Source organism: Netta rufina, assembly GCF_964035555.1.
Source record: "Netta rufina genome assembly, chromosome: 5".
NCBI lineage: Eukaryota > Metazoa > Chordata > Aves > Anseriformes > Anatidae > Netta > Netta rufina.
The window spans coordinates 17,459,216-17,485,414 of record NC_140128.1 but is presented as its reverse complement, the minus strand read 5'-3'; the positions used below and the strand labels follow the sequence as shown (position 1 = coordinate 17,485,414).

Below are 26,199 nucleotides of genomic sequence, written 5' to 3'. Positions count from 1 at the left end.
CTAGCATCTGCAGTCAACCACAGTCAAATATTTGGCACATGTATTTTTCCTTTTGAAAAGTGATGGAAACACAGGACATTCATTCTTCCTTGGTGTCAACCGGTCTAGAAATTTAGCCCTTAATGTCAGGTACTGCATATGCACATATTTTTTTCCATCATCTTCCCTAAATATGAGTTTGCATGTATAGTTTAATTCTTTCATTAATCAATACAATTTGTGTTTCTTTGTCAATAATCTGTAAATATAATTTAATTTACATAAGCAGTACTAAAACTGAAGGGGTAGTCTTATGTGTGCATGTTAAAAATGCATAAAGATGCATTTAAACTACATAAAAATATGGTTGTGGTGTTGCTTTTATCTTATGTGTTGATTTTTAAAATTTCCTTATATTAAACTATAGATAGCTCATTTTTAGCATAAAGATTGGAAGTTAATATGCATATAATCATAAATTTCTATGTACAAAACAACAACAACAACAAAACGGTCTAAAACAATTAGGTACTCTTATTCCCATTGCATTCCTTTTAGATTTTTTTTTGTCACTTCCCCTACAGAGGCAAAAGACCTTGCCCTGCTTATTTCGTGAAAGAATGGTTGGGAAGGAACTGGATAAATACTTCAGGCTGAACGTCTGTGTGTTGTGGACAACTGTATAAAGGATAATTTGGGCAAACAGTACCTATGGGAATCTAGCCAATGCTTTCAAAGAAGCAGATAAAATTCTGGAGGAGATTTCCAATACTAAAGGGTGGTGTATGTTGGGGGGGGAGAGAGAAGTGGCAGAATGATTAGAACCTACTGATTTCGAAAGCAAGCTTGATCAGGCTATAAAAGTTCATATGATAATGATGCTTGTCATAGAAGCAATTGTATTCGATGAATAAATCTCTAGTGCCTCGGGAAAAACAGATGACTTATTTGCAGATGGTTAAAAAGGAATCTCTGTTGTATTAATTATGCCAACTGAAAACTAATGCATTTTTTAGCTATTCAAATGCGAAAAATCATCAAAGACCAAAACTAGATAAGATATAGCTAGGTCTTCAATACACTGTTCAGAATTTAAAGACTAACCATAGCTAAATAATTGTTTCATTGGAAGAATATTAAAGGTTTAGATTTAAACTCAAGTTTGTTTATGATCATATTTACAGGAAAGAAACAGCAAATTGAGCCCATGTCATACAAATGTTATAGTTAAAAACACATAAAAATGGAATTATTTGAGTTTTCATGTAGAAAATTAGGCTAATACTCATAAATCTGCTACCATGAACACATTTTAATCTGGAAATTAACTTGTTCCAATCCCACTGCAAATGAGCAATTTGCAGGACTATGCTTAAGTCACAGTGCCAAAATATTTACCATATTGCAGACAATAGGCAGAGAATATTACTTTAACTGTTACCATGAGGAAATAACAAAAGTGCTTTGCAATACAGTCAAAACCATAAACCATTCAAAAACACCTTCCTTTCATGAAAACTGAGTAAAAATATGTGTATATTGTCTGGGATACTGTAAACTCTACAACGTACACAAAAATTCAAAAATTGGAAAATTATGTAAAATAAATCAGTTAAACATAAAAATTGCTTAATGAGTAAAATTAATCATTTAACATTGAATATCCACAAATACCATTAAATGTTTTATACAAAATGATTTGTATGTATTCACATTAAGGAACTACCAAAACTTTCTCTAAAGAAAGTCTTATTTGGGTTTCTAGGCTTGAAAATATCTCCACATTAGTACATACAAGTCACTTTAACATATTATAATCACACAATCAAAAGTAATTTTAAGGAAGGCAGAAAATTTATATTTGTCCAAATTATTTCTATAGATACAATTTTCAAGTACCAGCTCTTTAACAGTATGTTCAATTAATGAAGTTAGTATATAGGGATTTAAAATGCACCTGCAATCCTGCAGCCTTACAATTCAGCCTACCTTGAAAGAGGAATGGTCATTGTCTAACACTGGTTTCTGTTTAAGAACAAAAACAAAGCAGAGAATATAGTCAATACCCACTCCTACCCTGCAAGCCAGGTGGAATTTAAGTGGCAATTTGATGTTCTGTTTAAGAGACAGCATTTGAAAATTTGGCCTTGTTACAAAACAAAGACAAGCAACTGAAAGAAACCAAAAAGAAAGGTGGAGGACCTAAGTCACTTGCAGCCTTCTCTGTTTTTACACTTGCTTTCACACTTCACTTCCACACCAAGGGGAAAAAACAAGCAAACTATGATGAAGTATCTAAAAACATTTATTTTCAATTATATTAGGAATTAGTTAACAAGGACATATAAACATTTGAAGAAAAAAAAAAAAAAAGAGAGAGAGAGAAATAGCAGCAAAGGGAGTTTTGAGATGAGGGAGATAAGTCCTTCATCTCCCTGGCTCCTGAAAAAGAGAGAGAATACATTAAAAGTGTTGAAAAGTTTTCCATTGCCCTAACTACGATGTTGGGAAATACATGCATTTTTAACTGTTCCTCAAGCACCCATGATTATGAGTATGTTGTTAGATATTCAGTTAATAATATCTGAATATAACAAGTGACACTCACATATGCCAACATGTTTCATTCATCTGGCTCCAAATGCTACAAAACCCACATTTTCTTTAACACTTACAATTCTTTTTCCAACTTCTTTTATACCATTGTCTTGTTGGTTGATGCAGAAAGGTTTTGAAAACCTTTTCAATTACTGTCCTGTAGCAAAGAAAACAAGTATTATGAAAGGGCACTACGAACACTAGAGAATAATCTAACAAAATCAAAATAATACTAGTGTAAATGAGGAGAACACCCACACAGTGACTCAATTGACCTCTCTGCTCAGGGATTCCCAGTGTTTTCAAAATGTCAGTTAAAGCTCCCACATTAAGCAGTATAAACCTTGTTTTGAAGAAGTATTCAGTCCTGATAGTTACCTGTTAATTTAAGTTTCTATGCCAAAAGTTGCTAAAAATCAGCACATTATATATATATATTTTTTTTTTTTCCCTGTGGAAAATCTAGGCTTAGTGTTTTTCTCCTTGAAACATGCTGAATTTCAATACTTTTCTCTTATGAAGTGTTTTAAAAGCAGGTATGTTGTAGGTATGTTCAAAATCCTATACCTTCTTACATTGTTGAGGACTCCACATGAGATAAACTACAAGTCATAAAACCTGTAGCCTTGCTCCATCAGCATGAAGATGGAGCCATATTTTGTCACATATGTACATCACAAATTCCACTCAGAGTCACTGCCTCATGCTTTTGAAAATGACAATTGTATGACAACCTTTATCTTATTATTGCTATCTTATTAGAATTTCAAATAGGTAATGCAAATCAATTACTTACAAGGACAATCTTCAAGAATTCTTCATTAAGCCTGATGCCTTTTGATCTCATCTTCTAAAATACAGTGTCTGGTGAAGATCAGAAAACCTTCTTCCTACATAGAAGCACTGTAGATACTGGAAACTATCAAAGAAGTTGATGCTGTCAGTGCTGTAAGAGTTGCTTTGATGGCATTTCCATTGTTTCCTGCAGACAAATCTCCATCATCAACTCCATCATATTGAAATAAAAAAAATGACTTTGAACCCAGACGTCTTTTGTGAGTGGTTTCTTCAAACACAACATAACACATTAAGCTAATCCACTGTTTGGCATTCATTTATATATATATTTGCTCTGCAATTTCATTGTTTCAGATGCCATTAGAATGTGCCACCTTTGAAACAATGGACAACAGGTATGAGATGAAGTGTGAACGCTTATTGCAGACAGAGCTAATAATATTTCTTTTGAATGCCAACAACTGATATTTTTTCCATTCAAATGTTGCTAAGACCTGGTGCCAGGTAATAATACCCTATGTTGATGATATCACAGTTATTCTGTATCAGAGAGACAGCACTATCATCTAAACTGTTTAAAGGAGAAAATCCTACATCTGCATTGGGTACTTTAGACCACAACAAAACCCAAAGATCAGCATCAACACATACAAAGGGATTATTTTACTTAGATTACATATCAAATATATATAAAAAAATCCCACCAAACCCCCAGAGCTCACAACTGACACTCTTGTGACACTGTCAAAGCAGTATTTTTGATACGGAAGAATTATCTTATCATTCTATTTCACTATGAAAATTTAGCCTACTCTATTCTTATTTTTCTACTTTCTCTTAAATTCTCGAGATATCTCCCAAGGATATTTATATTAGCTTTTAATTTAAACCGTCTACTTTACCTTCCATTGACAAGCACAAATTACTTACTAAATCAAACCCACTTCTGGCAGTAAAAATCTTATCATCAGCATGAAACTTTTGAATCATGCATCTAGATATTTACAGATCTTAGTTTATGAATGTATTCATTAAGAATCATATCACTTTAAAATTCTCCATTCACAAGAAGTTATCAATAAGCACATAAAAATAAAAACTGAAAGTAAAACCCTTCAAAAGCAAGCTTTTCATGAGACATGTGAAATTTTTATGAATTGTTAAATTTATTATTTTAAAATATTCATTTTGAAACTCTAATATCTTTTTTTTTTTTTTTAGTGATGATGAAAATTATAATTGGAACAAATGCATCAGTTTAATAGTTTAATATTTCATAGTTTAATCATAGTTTAATATTTTTTTCTTTTAATATTTTATTTTTAGAGTATTTTCAAATCTTCATTTTAATTTGCTGCATGAATATTTTGGTTTTAACAGGCTAACTACATATTACCTAGAGATATATTTTAAGTACTGCCTCCAAAAAACTTGCTGCTACAACTGTTAGTCTATCCGTTGTTGAAAACCTACAAGTAACAAAGGAAATACATGATTTATGGGATGTCCTCGACATCCCATAACATCCAGAAAAGTTTTACTGTTAGAATCACATCTCCTTCAAACACACAGTTTGAAGTTGGATGTTATTTTTCCAAGTTAGGCAGTTGCTGAAAGTAGAAAGTCAGTGGCACAGACTAAGTACAGTTTACCTTTTTGTAATTTGTGCTATGAAATTGCAGTAACATGGTAATACCACCTGTGACATACTAAGAACTTGTTGTGACCTAACGATTTTATTAACTATCACTTTAGACACATATATCTTCTACCCTGAATATAGACACACCATCTATGCACTTCCCTTCTTCCAGCCTCCCAATGAACCAGAACCACCATCCAAAGACAACCAAAAGCGGTCAAACAGAACCACAAAAGCCATCAGTTCCATCTTAATGCCTCCCTCACCTATAACCCAGAAAACTGTATTTTTGCTTGACAGAAAGCTCTACAATAACAATGTAAAAAATTTTGATATGCTGCCAAAACATATGTTTTAGAAAAATACCAGTAGCAATGGGGTTTATTTATTATATTCTTTGAATTGAGAATGGAAAATACTACTAGCTGGAACCCGTGTTAGCGACCTAAAAGGAGGTCAGGAAAGAACAGGAAAAAAAAAAAAAAAAAGAGGAAAATAACCTGATTTTTTCCTGTTTAATGATAAAAAGCAAAAGCTCCACTACTGAGAGAAGACACTGCCTACAGCCTAGCTTTTCTTTCAAGGACACTGAACGTTCTCAAAGAGCAGGACACAGACTGTTTTACCAGCTATGACCCAGGGGCCGAGAGAAGTTTGAGGCTCTTCCTTGGGCTAGACGCCATGAAAACGTGTAAATGACACAGTCCCTGCTCAGGAGAGCTTACAATCTAAAAAAGTAAAATGACATACAGGAGTATGGAAAAATACAGCTAAACACAAACAAACTTTGTATACATATATATATACAGTTACGCTTATAAAAACTATTAAAATAGCATTGCTACCTCTACCTGTCCCTCTCCCTAGCCATTACTTAGATGATTGCTTAATAAGGATCATAGGGGAAGTGGGTTTTAAGGAGAGATTTCAGGGAGAAGGTAGTGGCCTTATGAATCAGTTCAGGGAGGGCACTCCATGCATACGGGACAGTGTGGAAGATGTCGTATAAAAAACTTAAAATTGTGCAGAGCAGCATTTCTCCAGGTCAAAAAATCAAATGTTGTGTGCAAGATCCCTATTTCCTGAGACAGAGACAGTGTGGGTACGTGAGTAACTTTTGGCCATTAAAAGGACAAGTGAAACCACTAACGTAGGACTACACTGAGGATGTGTTACTGGCCACATATTCTCTGTGGCTGCCAGTTAGCACAGTAACTGTGAGATGATATGGAAGGGTTTGGAAAAGAGTTGGATACAAAGAAGGAAAGAAAGGCAAGATGAGACAAAAGGAAGAAATGTGGGGAGTATTTTCAGATGTAGTCTTCTGCTTGAGTTCTTAGTGTGTTTGCAATTTATTAACTAAATAACTAAAAAACATATACAATAACTAATGTACATTTGACACCATAAAATAAACTGGACCATATGCCAACATTTACATTATGTTATTATCCTTCACTATGGAAAGGTGAGAAACAGTTTAAACAAGAGACAAAATGCTTCCCCTTACCCTTCTTCTTCCGTACTGAAGCTTGGAAATAGAAAGGGAATGAACTGTGAATCAATTCTGAAGGTAATTTTATATGCTAAATCCTTGTCTGTTATTTTGAGCACAAACATTTTTCTTCTATCTAAGAAGTCAGTCTCTCCCTGCTAACCTGTACTATGCATGAACCTATCAAACCACTGTAGATAAACAGCTTGGCAAAAGCCCAGTTTATCAGGGTTTATACATGAACTGTAAGAAATTGCTCCCCTGCATATAGTAGGGATACATGTACGATGTTTCTCTACATTCTTTTTAAAAAGTAGTAACTGGGTCAACTTAATGAAATTATTATAATAGAGCATTTTAATATCTTTGCAGATTGAAGTGGAAAGGAATTGCTAGCAGATGTTATCTGCCATATTTTGGAATAATTCATTTGAAAGAGAACAACTGAGATGGTCTGCTCAGTATTATGGAGAATGGGGCAGCTAAAAGTCAGTTAATAAAGCTGTAAGTAGAGTTCAGAGCCAGGCAAAGAAAGTGACTGCAAAGACTGCAAGGTGTATAAATTAAAAAAAATAAATAAATAAAAAATCATGTTGTTTAGCTTAGCTAGGAAAACTGACAAAAATATATACTCTAAGGGAAAACAAATTGGGAATTTCTATTTAACATTTTCTTATACTACATAACAAGGGACATTCAATAAAATTAAAGGCATCACATTTAAAACCAATAAAAAGGAAATACATCTGTACACAGCACATAATTAGCCTGTGGAATTCATTGCCACGAGACATTATTGAGACCATGAGCTTCTTAAGTTCAGAAAAAAGATTACACATATATTAATGAGAACATCCACAGTGTTCTATACATACTTCCTATTTATTTTGTACATATATTTTATAAAACAAATGTTTATTCTTTAAATAGTTTAATGGACATAAAAATGTGGGTGTTCTCATAGTTTATACAGATGTCCAATATATACACATATACATATAAAGCTATATAAATTATATATATATACACACATACAATTGCGTTTTACGTCAGAAGACAACTTTTAACTGATGATAGTGAGAACATTATCTCTTTGGAAACTTGTTCAGTTGTTGTGCAATTTAAGAATTCTTGTTCCTTCTACTAGTAGTCCTTTTACAGGACAAATATTAAAATAGGTAGATCACAGATGTTATTTATAACAGTAGTCATAGTTTGCTAAGATGGCAAATGTTCACAGTATCATGTGGAACTGGTATTTATAGCCGTTAGGAAGATGGTAAATATCTGCCATGCTCCAGTATTACTACTTAGGGGACGTACACTTCTGGAGCATGTTTTAGGACTATTCTTCAGAATAGTAAAGTCTTGCCACCGTAATATTTGCCCCATCTGGATAAAGATATGGGTGGGAAACTTGCTTCAAGATTCAAGTGTGTCCTATGGCTGCTAGTCACAAAAGTTGCAGTGGTTTCTGCTAGCCAATGAGACCAAACAGCAGAACAAGTGCTATTTGCTGAATTAGGGGATGAGTAAGATAAATTGCAATTCTTTTCATTGCAGAGGTGACTTTACTGTTAATAAGTGACTTTCCCCTACAAAAGAGTGCTGCTTCTCTCTGCTTTAAGAACAGTACATACTATGTAAGACTGAAAAGTAAGAGAAATACAAGATATATTCTCAGAATATCCTCATTTTGAAAGTGATTTGCAGAAGGGAATAATGAGGGGGAAAAATGGAACCTAAGTATTCCTGCATCCTTGGGAAAGTTTGTTGACAAACCAGCAATGTTTTACAGCTTGCTAGCACTCCATGCAAGGAAAACAAATCAAAACATCCCAAAATAAAAAAGGTGTGCAGAAATAATATTTCACATTTTAATTCTGTAAGAAAAATTATGGAGCATTCACAATGTGCTGAAAACTTTGGTCAGGCTCCTAGAGTTCTTCTCATGGGCTAACTGAATTTTCTGAGCTCAGTTAGGGATAAGTAATCAGGATGTTTAATTTTGTCTTCATTTGGTTGTTATGCTGCAGAGAAGACAGAAACCGTTCCTGCACTGCTTTGTCGGTCAGAGCTCCCACTGAAACTATGTGTCTTCTGACTCGCTAAAGGATAGATGGGGTCCATCTGCCCCAGAAAAAGTTGACTTATATCGAAAAATTGTAGCCATTTATCCACAATGCTTTGATTCCCTCAGGTTGGCCTTCATATGAGTCTATGCCAAAAATAAAAATGATTACAAAACGTAAGTATTTAAATCAATTATTTCCACAGCAGTGGAAAAATTAGCACTGCTGTATTATTCTTCAATGAGGGACGTGGTTTGTTTTTACACCAAACATCATTTGCTAAACACACTATTCTGGTGAAATAACCATATATTTATATACCTTGGACTTTTCTCTTTGTATATGCAGTCCATTCATAACATATTTTTTAGTCTAGGTGCAGAAATTCTGCTTTTTAATGACCTAACAGATAAAAATCAGGGAGGAAAAAAAAAGAAAAAAGAAAAAAAGAAAAAAAAAAAAAAAGAACTGTTACTTTCCTCACTTTCATAAAATAATAAAAAAAAATTCCCAAAGAATTATGCACATTTAGAATGTGGATGTTCAAGTAAAGGAATCTACAATCACATTTCTTAGAATTAGCAAAGCAAATAAAAGACTGAATGCTCAATACTTTTATTACCAATAGTGAGGAGAATTAATCTCATATCATGCACAAAAGTCAAAGTGACATCATTATATACAGTTTTTCAGATCAGAGGCTAATGAAAACAGGTTGAAGTTGAAGCTGCTTTAACACTGTCAGCTTTTTTAACAACAGCTTCTGGCAGCTTACCTTTATCCACTAATGAGAGGCCACAGAAATTTAAAATAAAACAATATTAGATGAACTGAAAATTTAGAAAGCAAAGCTAACAAAATATGATACGGCATTACTTTTTAGTAAATGTGCCAAACTTTGATGATGCATAAAAATGTATCAACATTCTCTTGCATAGCAGTAAAGGCACAAGTTTTTAAAAAATTATTCATGCAAATCATGCATATTTAAATCTCCAAAGATGCAGCATTCTTAAAACCCTTTCTGCTCTATATACTGTACACAGTGCAGTTCTTTTAAATCAATTGAACGCAACATATATATATATTTAAATTTCTATTATCCCAGCATGCTTGTCAAAAAACACTTTCTTACCAAGCTCTTCAAGCTCTGAGGTCATTGACTTAGACCGCAAGGTCAGTGCAGTGGTTGGAGCTCGCTTAGGCGGTGGTGGGGCTTTGCATTAAAGAGAAGGATATACAGTATAAGTAAATATACATCTCTTAACCACTATATTCACATACACAATTTCAGATTTATTTAAAAGAATATGCCACATTAAATAAGGTAATATTAAATACGTACATGCAGAGGAAAAACCCTGAGACGCTTTTCAGGTACTGAATTTCTGTACTGTTTCTACTTTTAGCGTAGGTTGTTTGACACATCAGCAAGCTTTTATATAACAGGATACATAGAAACAGTTAAAGCTAAATAACTCTGCCCTTCTATTTTTCAGCAGGAAAAAGGCTTGTTAGAGAAAGTGCCTCACAGCAGTTGTGCCCCTCCTTCTAAGAAATGTACATAGCTAAAAATCTCCTGGAGACCAGCCAACCTCTGCCAGATTAATTTCATCTTTGAAGAAACTGTTAAATCTGAGAAATACAAGAAAGAAGATTCAAATTTATCTCTATAGTCACAGTGAGACTAGGGAAACAGGTGATTCTCAGAATAAGTAAGACAAAGTAGATCTTAAAATATCAAGTCAATCAGTTAGCACAGAACAAGCATCTATTTTAGTATCCTGATAACAGATGTTTTATGATAGCTTCAAATGTATCCAAACCAGAGAATATATTACAATAATCCACTCCAGAGGTCAGAAAGGAGACTAACATCAGAAAAGATTATGGTAATGTTGGCAGAAAAGCAGGAGGTTTCCAGCAAGTAGAAATGGTGCTGGGACACCAGGAAAAATTAAGGATTCTGATGTGTTTTGGTCAATAACGTACATGATGCTACACCATTCTGACAACAGGTGGCAAAGCAGAAAGAAAGAGTAATAGAGGGAAGTATAACTGCCTTTCTGTATCAGCTATATCCACTATGTCAGTTTCATCTTTCCCTTGTTAAACTCTTTCATCTTTTCAGAGAGGCTCGAACAAGAGTGTGCCAATAAAACTAAAAAATATAGCTCAGGTTTAATGTCACGTATGTGGTATCTACTGCTCAAGTATTGCAAATATCCAATCTCGGCTCTGCTCTTGCCCAACAAGAGAAGTGACAGCAAATTTTTGAGGCATAAAATACTGGATTCTTAATTGAGGCTAAAGCTGCCACCACCATGAAGGAGACTGATGGCAAGCAAATCCTTCCATACAATTCCCAACTTAAAACGGCACTTTTCAGGTGAGAAGAAAGGCTTGCATCAAAAGAAGAAAGAAACTTGCATCAAAAAGGGTCAAGATGGAAAGGTGAATGTTTTTTGCATTTTGGCAAATGACATGTGACCAATAGAAAGCTCTGGAAAGATGGCAAAGAACTGGGGTGTGTTTTTATAGAAACAACTTATTCTTCCCTTTCTGTTGTATACAACAGTAGTTTTATGTAAGGCCAGTATGACACATCAAAAGGCAGAAGTGAAATGTTTATTTAGAATGTGCTAATGGTAATTCTATTAAGCTAAAATTTATGTAAAACCGGGTTTGGACATGATTTATTTTAACTTTTTTTTTTTTTTTTTTTTTTTTTCCCCCAAGGTGCTATAAGTGGTTTTGTTTGTTTGTTTTGCTTTGTTTTTAAGAAGGAGATGTCAAGGACATTCACAGTTTAGAAGGAAAGTCTTATGCCTGGACAAAGAGGGAGCCCTCTGGTGCCAGATCCCAGCCTGCTCTTGTGTTGAAAAGCCAGGTGGCTGTGAGTGACAATTCAAGAAACTGGTGGGAGGAACAGGAGTCTTCAAAAATGTGATGCTTCTGAATTGAACACTAGTTACTAGCAGCAATCTTTTCTGATTAATGATAATTATGAGGCCTAATAACTTCCCAGAGCAGCTTTTACCTGAGCAGATTCAGGAGCACCTAAGGTGAAGGAAATAGTGTCAAATATTTTTTTTGGAGGGGTCTTTTTTTTTTTTTTTCCCTCTCTCTCTTACTTTTTTTTTTTTTTTTTTTTTTGTGAAATTTTGCTGTTTTTTTTTTGGTGAAGTGGGGGTGGATGAGGTTTAGGTGGGGGGTATAGAACATTGCAATTTTTATGAGCATAGCCCAATCTTACTTTATAGGTTATCCCATAATCTCCATTAAAGTTAATATAGGAAAAAAATAGGCTTTTAAACTGGGAAAAAACTTTCCCTGTTTGTACTCAGACAATTATTTCCCAAAGTCTTTGCAGCACATGATACTGTACTAACCTCTCCTGGATCAGCTGCTTTCTTGTTAGCTGTAAAATGGCACAAATAGAACTTGAATGTTTTCAACTTATAGAAGGAGGAGGGGATTCTCCCTGACTGGAACTATCCTTCCACTTTGTATTCACCTAGAATGATTTGACCACTGTAGTGTACAGTTTTTCTATCAGAAATTCAGTCAAAATATATTACTTGCTTTTTCTATGCTCATAAAGTTCCCTTATAAAATGTTTTGCCAAACTGTAAGTTCTCAGTAACTTCAAATTAACCTCAAGTATGGATTGAATTTATTAATAAATACAAATCTGATCTTTGTGGATTTTCTACATCATTACTGCAAGACACTCACATCAAGAAGTTTGACTACAACATCTTCAAACAATGTAGCATAAAGATCCACAAAGATAGAAATTTCACGTCAAGCATGACAATGGAACACTATCCTTCTTGTCATGTAGTAACGTGTATGTCATCAGATTTAAAGTACTCTAAATTAAATAGCAGAAGACTATTTCAAATTTAAAAAGGGAAATTTATAAATCAGAATTTCTTGTTCCTACCCTATTTTCTATGGAGCAAGACTGGAAGGACTCCATTAGGAAAAGAGAAAAATGTACCTTTCTTTCTAGCTGTGTCATCTGGATCAAGATTCCTGGTTACTGTGACAACCTTTAGAACTAGATGATTGCCCCCTTGTCGAATCATGTTCACCACCTGCCTGTGGCCAACTTTCACTACATTCTCATTGTTAACCTGCAAAGACAGAAAATGTTCTTTTAGATCAAAATGCTGAAAAAAAATCTGTTTCAATTTTTAAACCCAGAAGGTAGAAAGAACAGGAAGATACAGAATTTCTAATTACTATCTTTTAATAAAAATAAAAATTATATAGACAATATAACAGTAGAAGAAAAGCTAACTCTTCATGAAATATGAAATTAATTTGCCTATAATTACCAGTTAAACAAATCAACAAAAATAAAAACAAAACCAAAACAAAACACAAAAAACACAAAGAGTTTAAACAAACCTTTTCCTTTACATATTTTATTTGCAACTATTAGTGTGCTACAACTCTGCATTTCACACACTAAAATATTTTCTTAAATAATAGTCATTATTTACCATGGCATTATGCACAAATGTTTTATATGCATTTTTCTCTCTAATTTAACCAATGATATATTTAGAAGTTTTTCCCTTTAGATCATCCAAGAAATTAGATTTTCACTCCTGAAATGAACTCTCAGATTCAATAGGCATTCTTTTATTTGATGCACTTTTTTCCTCATTTTCCAGTGTTTTCCTTCTGTGAGTTTCTGGAAGGATCTGATGTCTAGGAAGCAAAGGCAACAGGGCCATAGCAGTCCAAAATAATTTTCCTGGAGAAAGATGAGTTAACCATATGAAACACTTACCATCTATTATGGTCATGCCAATTAAACTTTAAACCACATTCAACATTCAACTTTAAAACATATACTCTCCAGGTAACTCTTACTACTACAGCAAGATTTCTGCTCTATAATATTTCTTCTTAGACGTAAAAGAAAGCATAGGTGTAAAAATCTGTAAATAAGCATGCATAAAAGTAATATTTAAAATTTGTTTACACAATATATAAGGAGTCACTTAGAGTTATTTGAAATCTGAATGATAGCAGCATTATAAGACTGAAATCCTGCATGTGTTACTTGAACATAAATGATATTAAGGAATAGAATCATTGAAGAGATGTTGCCAGAATACATGCTGGGAATTTGATCTTTATCCAAAATTCAACTGACTCAGTTATATTTCACTGAGATCACTCAGTGCCTTACAAAATGAACAGTCATTTTCAAAGTAAGCAGTTTTAGCCTCCTCTATTTATTCTGACAGGCTGGGCATCTCACACTCAAAAGAATTTACAGTTTAAAGCAAAATCTCTCATTAAAGGTTGTTGCTATTTAGCAGAACAACAAGCGAAAGAAAACCCTTTCCAACTAGAAATCATATTTTTTTTTTCATACATGAAAATCTTGACTTTTTCAGTGTTTAGATTAGACAAGAAGCATTATGACAAAATAATGTCTTAGCAAACCATATTTTCAAAGCAATGCTACAGTCAAAAGTCTCAAAGCACTACTCGTGTACTATGTCTGTAAGCCTGAGATGCCTTTTGAGATTTTTTTGTTTTCAGTTTCATATAAAATGACATAGATGCAGCACATGCTGAGCATCCAGACCTGCTGAGCAGGCAAATATGAAGTTCTCTTATTCTGCAGATGGAGGATATAAATAAGTATTGATGTGAATAGGACTGTTGATGTTTTGTTGTATTTTACACCTTCTTAGCATCTGCTACTTAATGCCAAGATACGGTATCTACATGTATCTAGCCAGACCAATGGCATCTGCATTTAATTTGTCTAATGCATTTTAGCAAACAGAGTTATCCACTTGCTTCTGAAAGACCTTCCAGTATTAAAACCTCAACCAGGTAATCCTTTTCCACAGAAAAAAAAGTTTATGTAATTCAAAACTAGAGTTTGCATCAACTCTATTTTTGCTGGAGTTAAAATTTAAGGACAAAAGTCTGTAAGGATTAGAATATATCCTCTAATGCTGCCAAAAAATAAATAGACCTCCAAATAAAACAAAAGTTAAAAAAAAATAATCAAACATGTACACTTCACTAATGTAAAGTGATAAATGTGTAAAATGATAAACAGCTTATGCAGCATACCATCTGTTCGCATCATTATGTGCAATGATATTTAACATTTAGAGCAAGAGCAAATATATATGGCATTTTTAAAAACTATATCAGAAACAGAACCTCTAAACGACTGTTTATAACAGTTATTTAAAATGCACAGTTACAAAAGCTGGTACCAAAAAGATTTCTATTACAAAAATAAAATATTGATAGGAGATCTAAAGATTACTTAACTCAGAGTTTACAGAAGTATTTGTTAAGAAAAGAACTATGAAATCAGCAGAACAATACATCTTCACCATGTTTAGCACTTCAGTGGGTAAAACTATAGCATGATTAAAAAAAACTATGATAAAATCAGGATTGTGAAAAGCTTTTAAAGAGCTCAGATTTCAGCCACAGATTCTCTATTTCTTTTAACCCTCCTCAGTATTCTATATATCAGCTAAATGGTTGTAGAAATGGACATTAAATCGTACCACACCAGAGTTCTTGCATGATTGTTTGATAGTTTCAGTCTGATGTTACTCAGCAAAACTTTTTCAGGTATGAATAATATGATGATACTGTCTCTCTGCTTCCCCTTCAAACTTTGAAAGTGGAAAGATGACTACTCTGTCTCATCTACGTTTTGTAAACAAGCTGAGGAAAGTAAATTTTTATAGTCAAGAAAATACTTAGGTATCTATTTCACCTGTGCCAATTCAGTTAATAATAGCATGTGTATTTGCTATTCAATGTGATCATAGTCTTTGAAATATAACAAAAAATATTTTTGCTTCTGGTGTCAAAGTGTTTAGAAGGATATTTCATAAACAAACTAGCAAAGTTGGTTTGCTGGCACAGATTTCTATTTCTCCCTCTTCTTCAACCCAATCTTTCAGCATATTCTCTGTGATTTTTCATTGCCAAACCTAAAATTATTATTTTCCTTCACCTCTTCCGCAAAGCTTTTTTTTTTTTTTTTTTTTTTTTCCCTCTCTCCACAGAACTATCTTTGCCCCATCCTTCATAAAGGAGGCCTCAGGACATAATATTCTTGAAATTCACACTCTGTTGTCATATGGTTAGAACTGTTCAGTAGGCTGGAAGTTAATTTGAGCAATTTGAGAGAATTTGAGAAATAATTAATGAAATAATATGACCTCATAAATGCTATGTCTTTAAAAAATAACCTAAACCAGAAGCCCAAGAAACTCTCAAGCTGAACATATCCCACGGGATATGTATGAAATATTCTTGCAGTGGTTAAAAAAAAAAAAAAAAAGAACACTTCTATGAATATCATGATTTTTTACTTCTATGCCTCAGTACCTTTTCCACCTTGTATAATCAATATACATCAGTTTTAAAGACAAGTACAGTGCTACAGGATGGGAAAATTATGACTTCAGAGCAAGCTGGAGACACAAATGATAAAAAATCATAGCAGATATTTTTTTCCAGACAAAATAATTTCCTAGTTGTGTGGAGTACATTGTATTTCAATGTACTGAAATACTATTAGCCACACGAATTATAACACTGTTTTCAGATGCCCCATGTAACTTAACCTTGTGTGAACCACTCAGTGAGAAAGATTAGATGAAGCTGAACAGGCAGCAATAGCAGGTGAGAGAGATTTCCACCTAACCTTTGCTCCAAGTGATGCACCACTACTAGTTAGCTGACAGCTTACAATGGTTAACACAGATGAAATGCAAGTGATGCTCATGCTGGTGATCAGTATTTGAGAAGATATAGGTGGACCAGCTTGCGGCTGTAATTAGAGGTACACACAGCTGGCTAATCCAGGTACTTCTGGATACATTTAAGGCACTACATTTTCATACAAGACAGAAAATAACACTTGCCATCACTTCCACATAGTTATGCAATTTCATTCCTTTCCACTGGATGGTGGAACCAGTTATTCACACACTTGTCATTTCATGGGTTTCTATAGTAATGCAATATGCTTGAACATGAGACATTCAGTTCTCCAAGATTAAAAGCAGTGTGCTGTGTCTTCTCTCCAATCCCCAGTACTGCCACCACAGCAGACAGGTTTCTTTTCCCTCCAGCAACCTTTTGAAGAACCCACAACAGTGCAGTGCTCTGGGGCTTGCATTCAAAGTGCTTCACAGCTGGAGTTCACACTTGCTTAAAGCTCCAAAACAGAGACTTGGATCAACAATGATGTTCCTCTTGCATGAAGAGCTTGGAACACCACCAATGAAGAGTTCTCTCCCCAATTTGGGTTTTCTCTCAAGTGATAATTCAAAAATATAGAGTAAATCAGGGACAAAGACCACCGACCACCACAAATCTCAGTATGTTTAATATCCACGTCTGCCACTCTGACCTGACCTTACAGAGCATTTATACATAGCAACATCTAACACATAAACACACAAAAAACAGTAAGAATCATAAAATTTTATTTAATTATATATAATGAAGTTGTCTCCAAGGGCAAAATATCAATCTGGTAATCATTTTTTTTCCTGTGTGAAATATTCCCTACATGAAAGCACCCTCCACAGAAAAGATAATATATGAACACCCATGACATCAGTAAATTTATTCTGAACCTTACAAAGAAAAAGATGTTCCTGTTGAGGCAATCTTATAATCCTGATAACATCGGACAGAAGCACACAGGACTAGGAATGACAATAGTTTATGAAATGGAAGAAGTTTTGAAAAGGATGAAGATATGCTAGAAATTGGTTTACAGTGAGTCTGAATGGAAGTCATTTGACGGGTGACTTCAAGAGATGTACTGAAGCTGAAAAGGGCACCAGAACTGATGGCATGAAGCCAGAAGCAAAAGAGAAAGACAGAATCAGGAGTTAAAGGGAGACGACGGCTCCCAGCACAAAGGAGAGGAAACAGGGATCTTCTCTCCTGGTCCATCTTTACAAAGACATTCTAGGTGATCTCAAAGGAAACAAAGAGCTTAGATATGAAACAGTAAGAGAGAGCACTACAGGTGCATGCAAGTCAGTGTAGCCAGACAGAAACTGATAAGAGGTATAGAAAATTGTAAACTACTTGTTTCAAATATAATTGCATTCACACGTTTCTAACTGATCACTATACTGCCCACAGGGCAGGCTGTATTTACTTTAGAAGCAGCAAGATTAGAGAAAGGATTACCCTGAAATCTGTTCAGGATTTTTCTTAAGATTAACCTTTCACACACACGGGCATGTACCTCCCAAAATGTTCACTTCCATGTTTTAAAGAAAATGGAATACCTTATTATTCTTTAGAGTACTCATTCCACACAAGAGCTACTGTTGGGTGTCTGCTCCCTTTTTTGGCCAATATTTGATTGTAAACAGACTCTTTGCTATGTAAATACATGTATCTAGTGTACTTATGTGAGCAAATTTAGGGCAGGAAAGTAGAATACTGTTATTTAAAAATATGGATTTTTTGGAACAGAACACTGGATGGTTCATAGATGTCTGGGAGATGCTGGGATAGATTTTATGGATATTGGTACAAGCTGCATAAAAGCATTTTTTCTGAAATGCATAACCTTGAAAAAGGTTGGAAAATAAATAAAATAAAATAAATTAAAATAAAATAAAATAACCTGCACATGGTAGGATAGCAGATGTATGAGCTGGAACATATTCACCAGCGCAGCCTTCCCGTAGGAAGGTGCAAAAGAAAAAAACACTACCAGAGAAAGAGACCTTTACAGATTCTGTTCTATTAATAATAATTAAAAAAATCCTAATTTCTTCAATACATCATGTAGCATCCTAATCTTTCCATTACCAAAACATTGTGGAAAATGTAGTCAGTCCTTTCCACCAGTAAGTAAAGAGACAAAACCTTGTAATTTCATTCACAATGACCGCTGCACAGGTGCAATGGTGAATAAATTCACCCTGCGGTTGCAAATGCACATTCTGTCAAAATAAACTTCTCAGAAGCTCTTCCCATCCACTGAACTACTTGGAAAACAGAACAAAACAAAACAAAAAAACAAAAACAAAGAAACAACAAACAATCCTCCCTGTTATACATAGCTACATACCCCAGTCCATGCAATCTTTAAAAATCCACCACTTCTGTAAACATTTAACATATGGTAAGCCCATTACAATTGGTACCAGCAAAATAAACAGCAGACAGGTAATTCAGGAGGCTCAAATGATACTTTTGCATGTGCACTGTTGTGCACATGACACTGTCTGAGCATGTCACAAACCAGCACGAATTTACCATCTGTGAAATATTCTTGTTCTGTAGATCAAAATGTGGAACAAAGACACAGTGACCTAGACAGTCTTTGGGAAGTTATTCATTTGTTATTTATATCTGCAGTGCTAACCTAGGAGTCAGTTACAAGGCTGTTTTATTTACTGAAAGCCAGCAACTGCTCTTGGTGCTTATGGCTGTGCTGGTCTTAATCTCTTTGTGAAGGGCCAAAGCAGTATTTAGCCCAAACTCAGACCATGTCCTGAATTTGCACTCTACAAATGTATTCAGTGTCAAAAAAAGTCTATTTTCTTCAGGCTGAAAACTATAAATTTGTGCTGAATGGTTAATACTTTAAACAGTGCTTACTTCTGTTTTCTGTACTGTAATCTTGCATCATCACCAAATACATGAAGAGCACTCAGTTAGACTGTCTATGTTGAAAGGACATGAAATTTCAACAATTTCTGTAGGCAACATACTTTTCCCTGAGTATTACAGGAAAGGAATGACTGGATAAATTTGCTGGTAAAATTTGGAGACCCAAATGAAGAGGCAAGTCAAAAAGGTTCATGTCAATTTATTTGAACTAGTCCTGAAACTGGTGTGGAACAGTCTCTGGAATATCCTTAAGAAATACCTAATACAAAAAGGACGTTAGCTGACATTCTGAGCTCTAACGCAGACTTCTTTGATTGTTACCAGGTTTTGATCATATCCTCTCTAATCTAATTTAGTGCAAAAGATGTTTCAGAGATTTTATGCACCCTTTTTTAGTGCCTCATAAAAGGCACTAACAACAACACCTTTACAGAGCCAAGAATATAAGCTTGTGGAAATATAGCTGAAATTCTGCATAAGTAGATTTTTAATAACAACCCACTTGCTTATATATTTCCCTGGACTGATGGCTGTAAAGCAAGGGAGGGTGTAAAGAAGACAGCCAGGTTCTTAGTCGTATTCCGTAATAGGACAAGAGCAATGGGCCCAAACTGAAATATAGGAAAGTCCAGTGAAACATAAGAAAAAATGTTTTTTAATGCAAGTGTGGTTGAGTAGGGCAACAGGTTACTCAGAAAGTCTGTGTAGTTTCCATCCTTGGATGTACTCAAAGCCCAGCTGGGCACGGTCCTGGGCAACCTGCCGTAGTCGAACCTGCTTTGAGCAGAGAATTGGGCCAGGTGACCTCCAGAGGTGACTTCCAGCCCCAACAATTCTGTGAGTCTATGGGGTTTGCTCAAAAGAAAACATACCACAGAGAAGTACAGCCTTGCAGAAAAAGTTCATATACATAACAGGAAAAGTATCAGAACCGCTAGTAGCAATAACACAGTAAAAGTTTCTTCGCATAAGCTCAAATACTGTGGTAAACAAAGAAGATATAAAATGTCTGAAGGAAAACACCCTGTGGAGATACTATGTCTTGAGGTTTTATACTTCTTCCTGTCATCACACCCTTAGGATGGAAGCGGGGAAATATTACTTTGCTCCTCCAGCTCCCATGGCAAGGGAAGGCGTCCAGCCACCCAGTAAAGAGAGCCACCCAGTGCCCACCTGCAGCAAGGGGAGCAGACTGAAGCACAATCCACCTGGTGAGACCTTGGGTCCCCAGGACTGCTCCAGCCAGGCACCAGACCCTTCTCGCAATAGGCTGAGCAGCAGGTAAAAGTGTTGTCTCCTGAACTGCCGCAGGAATCTGGGCTCTGCCTAGAGATTGCTGAGCCATGCTGCTGAGGAAAGCTTGAGCCTGCGCTTCACTGTACTCTAGCGTAGTACCAGTTCTGCAAATCTTCAGCTGTGCTTGGGAACATCTATTTCTGCTAGAAGCATGAGAATGAGGAGGCATCTCAGATCCTTAACTCCAGACTCCTTTGTTGTCATGGCAACAGCATCACAAAATTTATTTCTTAACATTTAACCAAGCTCCATCTTGGAATTGCTCAAATTTCTTGCCCCTGTTAGGCCCCAAACCTCTGCCATCTGATCTCATCCTAGGTCCACATGTGACTAGTTTATATTCATTATTCTTCTTCTTATTTTTTTTTCTCCTCCCATTTGGACTGCTAGTAACCTAAATAACCATTAACCCTCTACTCTCCATGCATTCTGCAAGCAGACCAAGTGGAAGAAATTTCCTGTCTTGGCTGAACAAGAATTTTAACAATGACCTTTTTTCAGAAGAGTTGAGAATTTTGCTTGTGACCATGTACTTATATATACAAACAAATAAAGCATAACAAGGAAACACAGCTGAGTATTTTAATAGAACTTCTCTTATCCCCAGCTTACTTCCTTAAGCCTTAGCAGAAAAATTAAGTAATGGAAATGTATCAAAATGGTTACTCAAGAGCATCTTATTTTGTCCCATTAAAAACATTGCCAAGAAACAGAAAGCAACAGTATTGTTTCTGTGCAGAACTCAGTGGCTATGTTTAGTGTCAGAGCTAAATGAATGTAAGAAAATCAGAAGAGTTGAAGGGTACTGTTTCTCTTACCAATACCATGGTTTGACAGATGGAGCCACATAAAACTAGTATTTTAATCTAAATTTTTGCATTTTTAGTACCTATATTTGAACCAAAAGCTGTTGAAAGTAAGTAGCTGCTGTCCTCATGAGACTACATTATACAGAACATTTAAGCATTGCTCAATTACTTGGACCCAGTCCTATTAAAAATAATTGTCTCCATTAATCAGTACCTGTTACTATTTTGAATCATTTGGCTTAAGTCACATTTCTTAGGAGAGGTTCAATTAACTTTATTGCAGCTGATTGAACTGCAGTGTACTGCAATCAATTAAATTACACATAGGATGAATTTGTCCAATGTCTTTCAGGTGTGAGAGGTGGCAGTTTTTCACGTGATAACTACTCTTAGGAAAAAATCAAGTGAATTCTGCACATCTCTTTGGCACTCTCCTACACAAACCTGAAAAGGTTTCAATTGCTGAGGAATCTTCATAAAAATAATACACCTAATAGCTATATACTGATACAGGGCAGTATGAGATTGTGACCTATCCTAGATATTTTAACCTATTTAAAAGAATGTGGCTTATATTCATTGAGTATTTAAGGGCCTGGGAATATCCAAGATGAACAAAAGAAGTCCAGTCTCTGTCTGGACAGGTCTCTGACCACTTCTTAATTTCCTCACACCCAGAATGGTTATCAGAGAGGAGGCTTGCACTTGGAAACAGTATTTAGAGGTCCATAGCTAAAAAGAGAATCTGGGCACAATTTAAAATGTCACCTTTTTTTTTTTTTTTTTTTTTTTTTTTTATTAAACTTTCCCTTCTTCCTTCCCCACTGACCTGACAACTCAGGAGCATGCCAAAGCCAAATATTTCAACCGTCTGGCTCGCAGTGATCCTTACAGTGATGGTGGCCTAACATAACCACAGAAGTTGGATTTGACAAGCACTGACCCCTTGCCGTAGCTTTGTTGGTACTCTATTTATTTGTTATTCTTCTGGTCTTTTCAGCATGTATTTATTATTTTCAGCATGTATTTTGCATACCTGAATTTCATTACTACCTCATAGTTTGTCCACTTTCTGCTACATTTGCTTCTGTTTTTCTTAAAATAAACTGCATGAAGATAAGCTGATAAGTATTATTTGTGCAAATTTCCATGCTTTTTGAAAATATGTTCTAATTGAGAATTCAGTAAAATTAAAATTAAGTTTAAAGTGCAACAGAGTATTTTTCAAAAACAGATACCTTACTTTTAGTTTGTTTCTAGCTGATATAATAGCTTATAAATTATGATACATAGCCAGCTGACCTCTGAGTACCAAAAATAGCAAACTAGAGGTCACCCATATACTAATGATACATCTCCAGCATATCCAGATGAAATCATGCATGAAAAATCTGAAACTGCTTAACCATTGCAACCAGAAGCTGCTTTCACCTCATTTCTCTGACATATCTATTATCATCCACCTTTGCTGGGGTTTGTTTTGAGGTCAAGAGCAACTGCTTTTCCACATAAAGAAAAGAAATACAGCCTCAGCTGCACATTCAGGCTGTGGTTCTGCAGGAACAGTAAGTTTAACAGACTCTTGCTCCTCTGCATTCTCCAGTTGACCACCCACCTGCTGCTCTCATCAGCAGAGTCACTAATGCTTTGTGAGGCCCTTCCCATATCTTGACTTCAGAGGAAAAAAAAAACAAACAAACAAAACCAACACATAAATTATAATTTTAATCTGGATCATTCAAGTGAAATGGTTAACAGTGCATGGGTTCCCAGATTATCCTTATGATCTGACCGCCCAGCACAGAGGGAGGAGTGGTTGTCTGTTCAGTTGACAAGCCATGCCCAAGCATCCTGTGGCAGTGCTGTGCTAGCATACTCCCTGTTGCACCCCTCAGCTCTTTTGGGACAACTCTTTGCAGGGCCTCATGAAGAACAGGATTCACTTGGGACAGGCTGTGCTTCTAAGCCAGGCTTATTCCTAGAGCTATTTGCTGAGCAGCTTCACAAAACAGCTTTACCTGTGCAGCTGAGAGGGCGTGTGGGGACAGCAATGAAGATCAGAGGAAGCTGAAGCCAGCATTACTGCTTTGATCACCTGTGAAGTTACACCCTGAGAACAGCACTCAACTGCCTCACTCTTGCCTATGAAATGACTAAATGCTTCAGACCCCAAGTAAACAATTCCCAACTTAACACCTTATAAAAACAGGAGGTAATATTCAACCCTAAAAATACATCCTTTTTGAAATCATGAGCATGGTGGAATTATGCAAGCAGTGAGAAGACAATGGATCTTTATCTGAATTCTGAATGAACCACTTGATAAGTATTTACAATAGCTAGAAGATAGCAGGCTGAGCGCTTCTATTTTTAAAACTCTGAATACCTACATTAAAGGCCATTAGGCAGAGAATGCTAAACTAGGTATCAAAATACAGATCTCTTCATGAGTATGAATAATGCAGTCTAATATTTCTTTTCATTAGGGAAGCATACATTAGTCAAGCAACACAGTTTAAAGTTAAACATTATACATGGACTGTAAACTGATCGGTTCTGTACGTTACAAAGATTTCCAGCTAAAGCCTTTACAGAGATGACACAGATATATTGACAGAATGTGTTGTCATCAAGTGCAGATAATCTATATTTCCTCCTCCCACATGTAGTCACTTTCCAGAAAATGCATCTGCACTGGGAAGAATAAAAAATGTATTGCTCGCGTATTTCTCTATATGTAGGAAAGCCTGATTTTAGAGCATATGGAGGTAATTCTTTCTCACATTTTTTCAATGCACTCTGCCTTAAAGTCAGAATTGCTTGGAAGTCCTTTTGTAGGCCATATCTGATGTTGTTAAAACTCAAGAAGTAGTTAGGGTGTATATGATGGCATTTGCTGTACAAACATACAGTAAAACATTTATGTCTTAGATTGAGACCTGTAGACAATTACTATGTGCTTTACAGATACACGGTGCAAAGAAATAAAGGTGACCGAAAAGAGCCTTAAATAAGGAAACAAATGTAATCCAATATTCCTTATTCAGGTGTGAATATGCTGACTGTCTTTATAAAAGATCATGAAGAGGAGAACTGAGTCCAGAAACAACAGGAGCAGTTCCAGCTTGATTAGAGGCATAGACAGGGCCTCATAGTAAAGATACACAGACAGCGCTTCATCAAGTGCACTTTACTTGAAATCTGTCTTCAGTGATTAATGTTGGAAAGGAGCATGGCATGGCATTTTAATACTTACTAATACGTTACTATCTATAAGGACAGGACCACCAAGCCCATGGGCAGGCCCGAGTTTTGCACTATTTGTTGTTCCAAGACCATTGCATGATTTGACTGTTATTTGCTCAGTCAAGTCACGCAGATGACCTACACTACAGAAAGGCATCCTTTCGATCAACAAAGTCCTGATTTAATTACCTTTATCCAAATGCTCACTGACTTCAGTAGCAATACTGAGTCAAGAAATGGTAAACAGCTTATGCCTCTGGACCTCAGTCCTAACTGCCTGAACTATTCAGACTGTAGTAACTGATGCAAATTAACCAAGTAATTTGCAGGGTTCAGGTCTGGAAGAAAAATAAACAAACAAACAAACATAAATAAATAAATAAAATCCTTGGGTTTTATTTTTGTGGAAAAAATAAAAAAGTTGGAGAAAGAGCAGTCAAGACAATCTCTTCTTGTACCAACCTCATGGTTCTAGCAGGCTGCCCACTACTAAATCTAAAGTTAACCTGCCCTAAAAACTTTAAGGGATAATAATAATTAAAGGCATTTAGATTTACAAATACTTGTACTGAAAAGAAGTCTAGGTTCATGGCCTTATCTGTGTGCATATATATATATATAAAAGTACAATATTTGTACCTTTGTTCGGTTTGGAATTTCCTTCATCTAAGTAAAAGTTTATTCCATAGGAATGAATTTATGAGATTACTTAATGCAGGAATGGGGCTCTGCATCAAAATTGCACTACAACCCCAATTCTGTCCAAGACTCACTTTGTGACTTTTAAGCCTGTGCTTCTGTTCAACAGCCTTGAAAAGCAGAAAATAACTAATCCACTAATCCATCGTAACATACCTAATCAGTCATCAGATGCTAAGGCTCTGTGGTGGTGGTGAAAAAAAGATGGTGGTGAAAAACTAACAGATTTGATTAGGAAGCAGAACATATTATAAAAAACAGTAATGGACAGTCTACTTTTGCATAGGATTGACAGAATTCACTAGGCGTATTCACAAAGGCAACAAGAAAAATTCTGATCATCCTACTTTGTACAAGAGTATCAGAATGTCTTTCTGTAATTATAATATATCACAACTTCTAGATACAAATACATAGAGCTATAAAAATCAACTGAACAAAAACTCAAAACCAACAGAAGGCAACTTTTCTGTTCTCTTTAAAGAAAACAAACTTGTTTATACGAGCAACTTTGTTAATTCATTATGAGTCTTTCTGCTACCACTTCAAAGCAGCAAAGTCCTAATTTACTCACTATGCACGCAGAGTGACATTTTTACCATATCATGCAAACAGCTACTCTGTTAAGAAGGAATGATTTATTTTGGTTTGTGAACAACCATCTTAGAAGTACAACAGCAGACTCCTCAAAGCATTTTGTCATAGTGGATAAGAATCGCCATCAAACCTTTCATTAAATTTGATTTTATTTGTAAATAGTTAGAAGTAAAAATCTATTTTTACTGATCTGATGACTCATGGAGCACGAGGAAATTTTCTGGCCTTTAAAGCAGCTCCACCTAGCCTACACAGAATGCTAGTCCTAAGGCAGTATCCTTGCAAGCAAAAGGCAAA

At 35.3% G+C, this 26,199-nt stretch overlaps 1 protein-coding gene across 1 annotated transcript in view; it reads right to left on the bottom strand.

Annotated features, from left to right (window-relative positions):
- Positions 1 to 26,199, bottom strand: part of SHANK2 (SH3 and multiple ankyrin repeat domains 2) — a gene marked incomplete at both ends in the record, with an annotated part of 300,721 nt that overhangs the window by 27,556 nt on the left and 246,966 nt on the right. Inside the window, 3 exons of the mRNA XM_084287266.1 lie at positions 6,528 to 6,548; positions 9,720 to 9,800; positions 12,591 to 12,726. Coding sequence (XP_084143392.1) covers positions 6,528 to 6,548; positions 9,720 to 9,800; positions 12,591 to 12,726 — 238 coding nt within the window. The remainder of the gene's footprint in view (positions 1 to 6,527; positions 6,549 to 9,719; positions 9,801 to 12,590; positions 12,727 to 26,199) is intronic.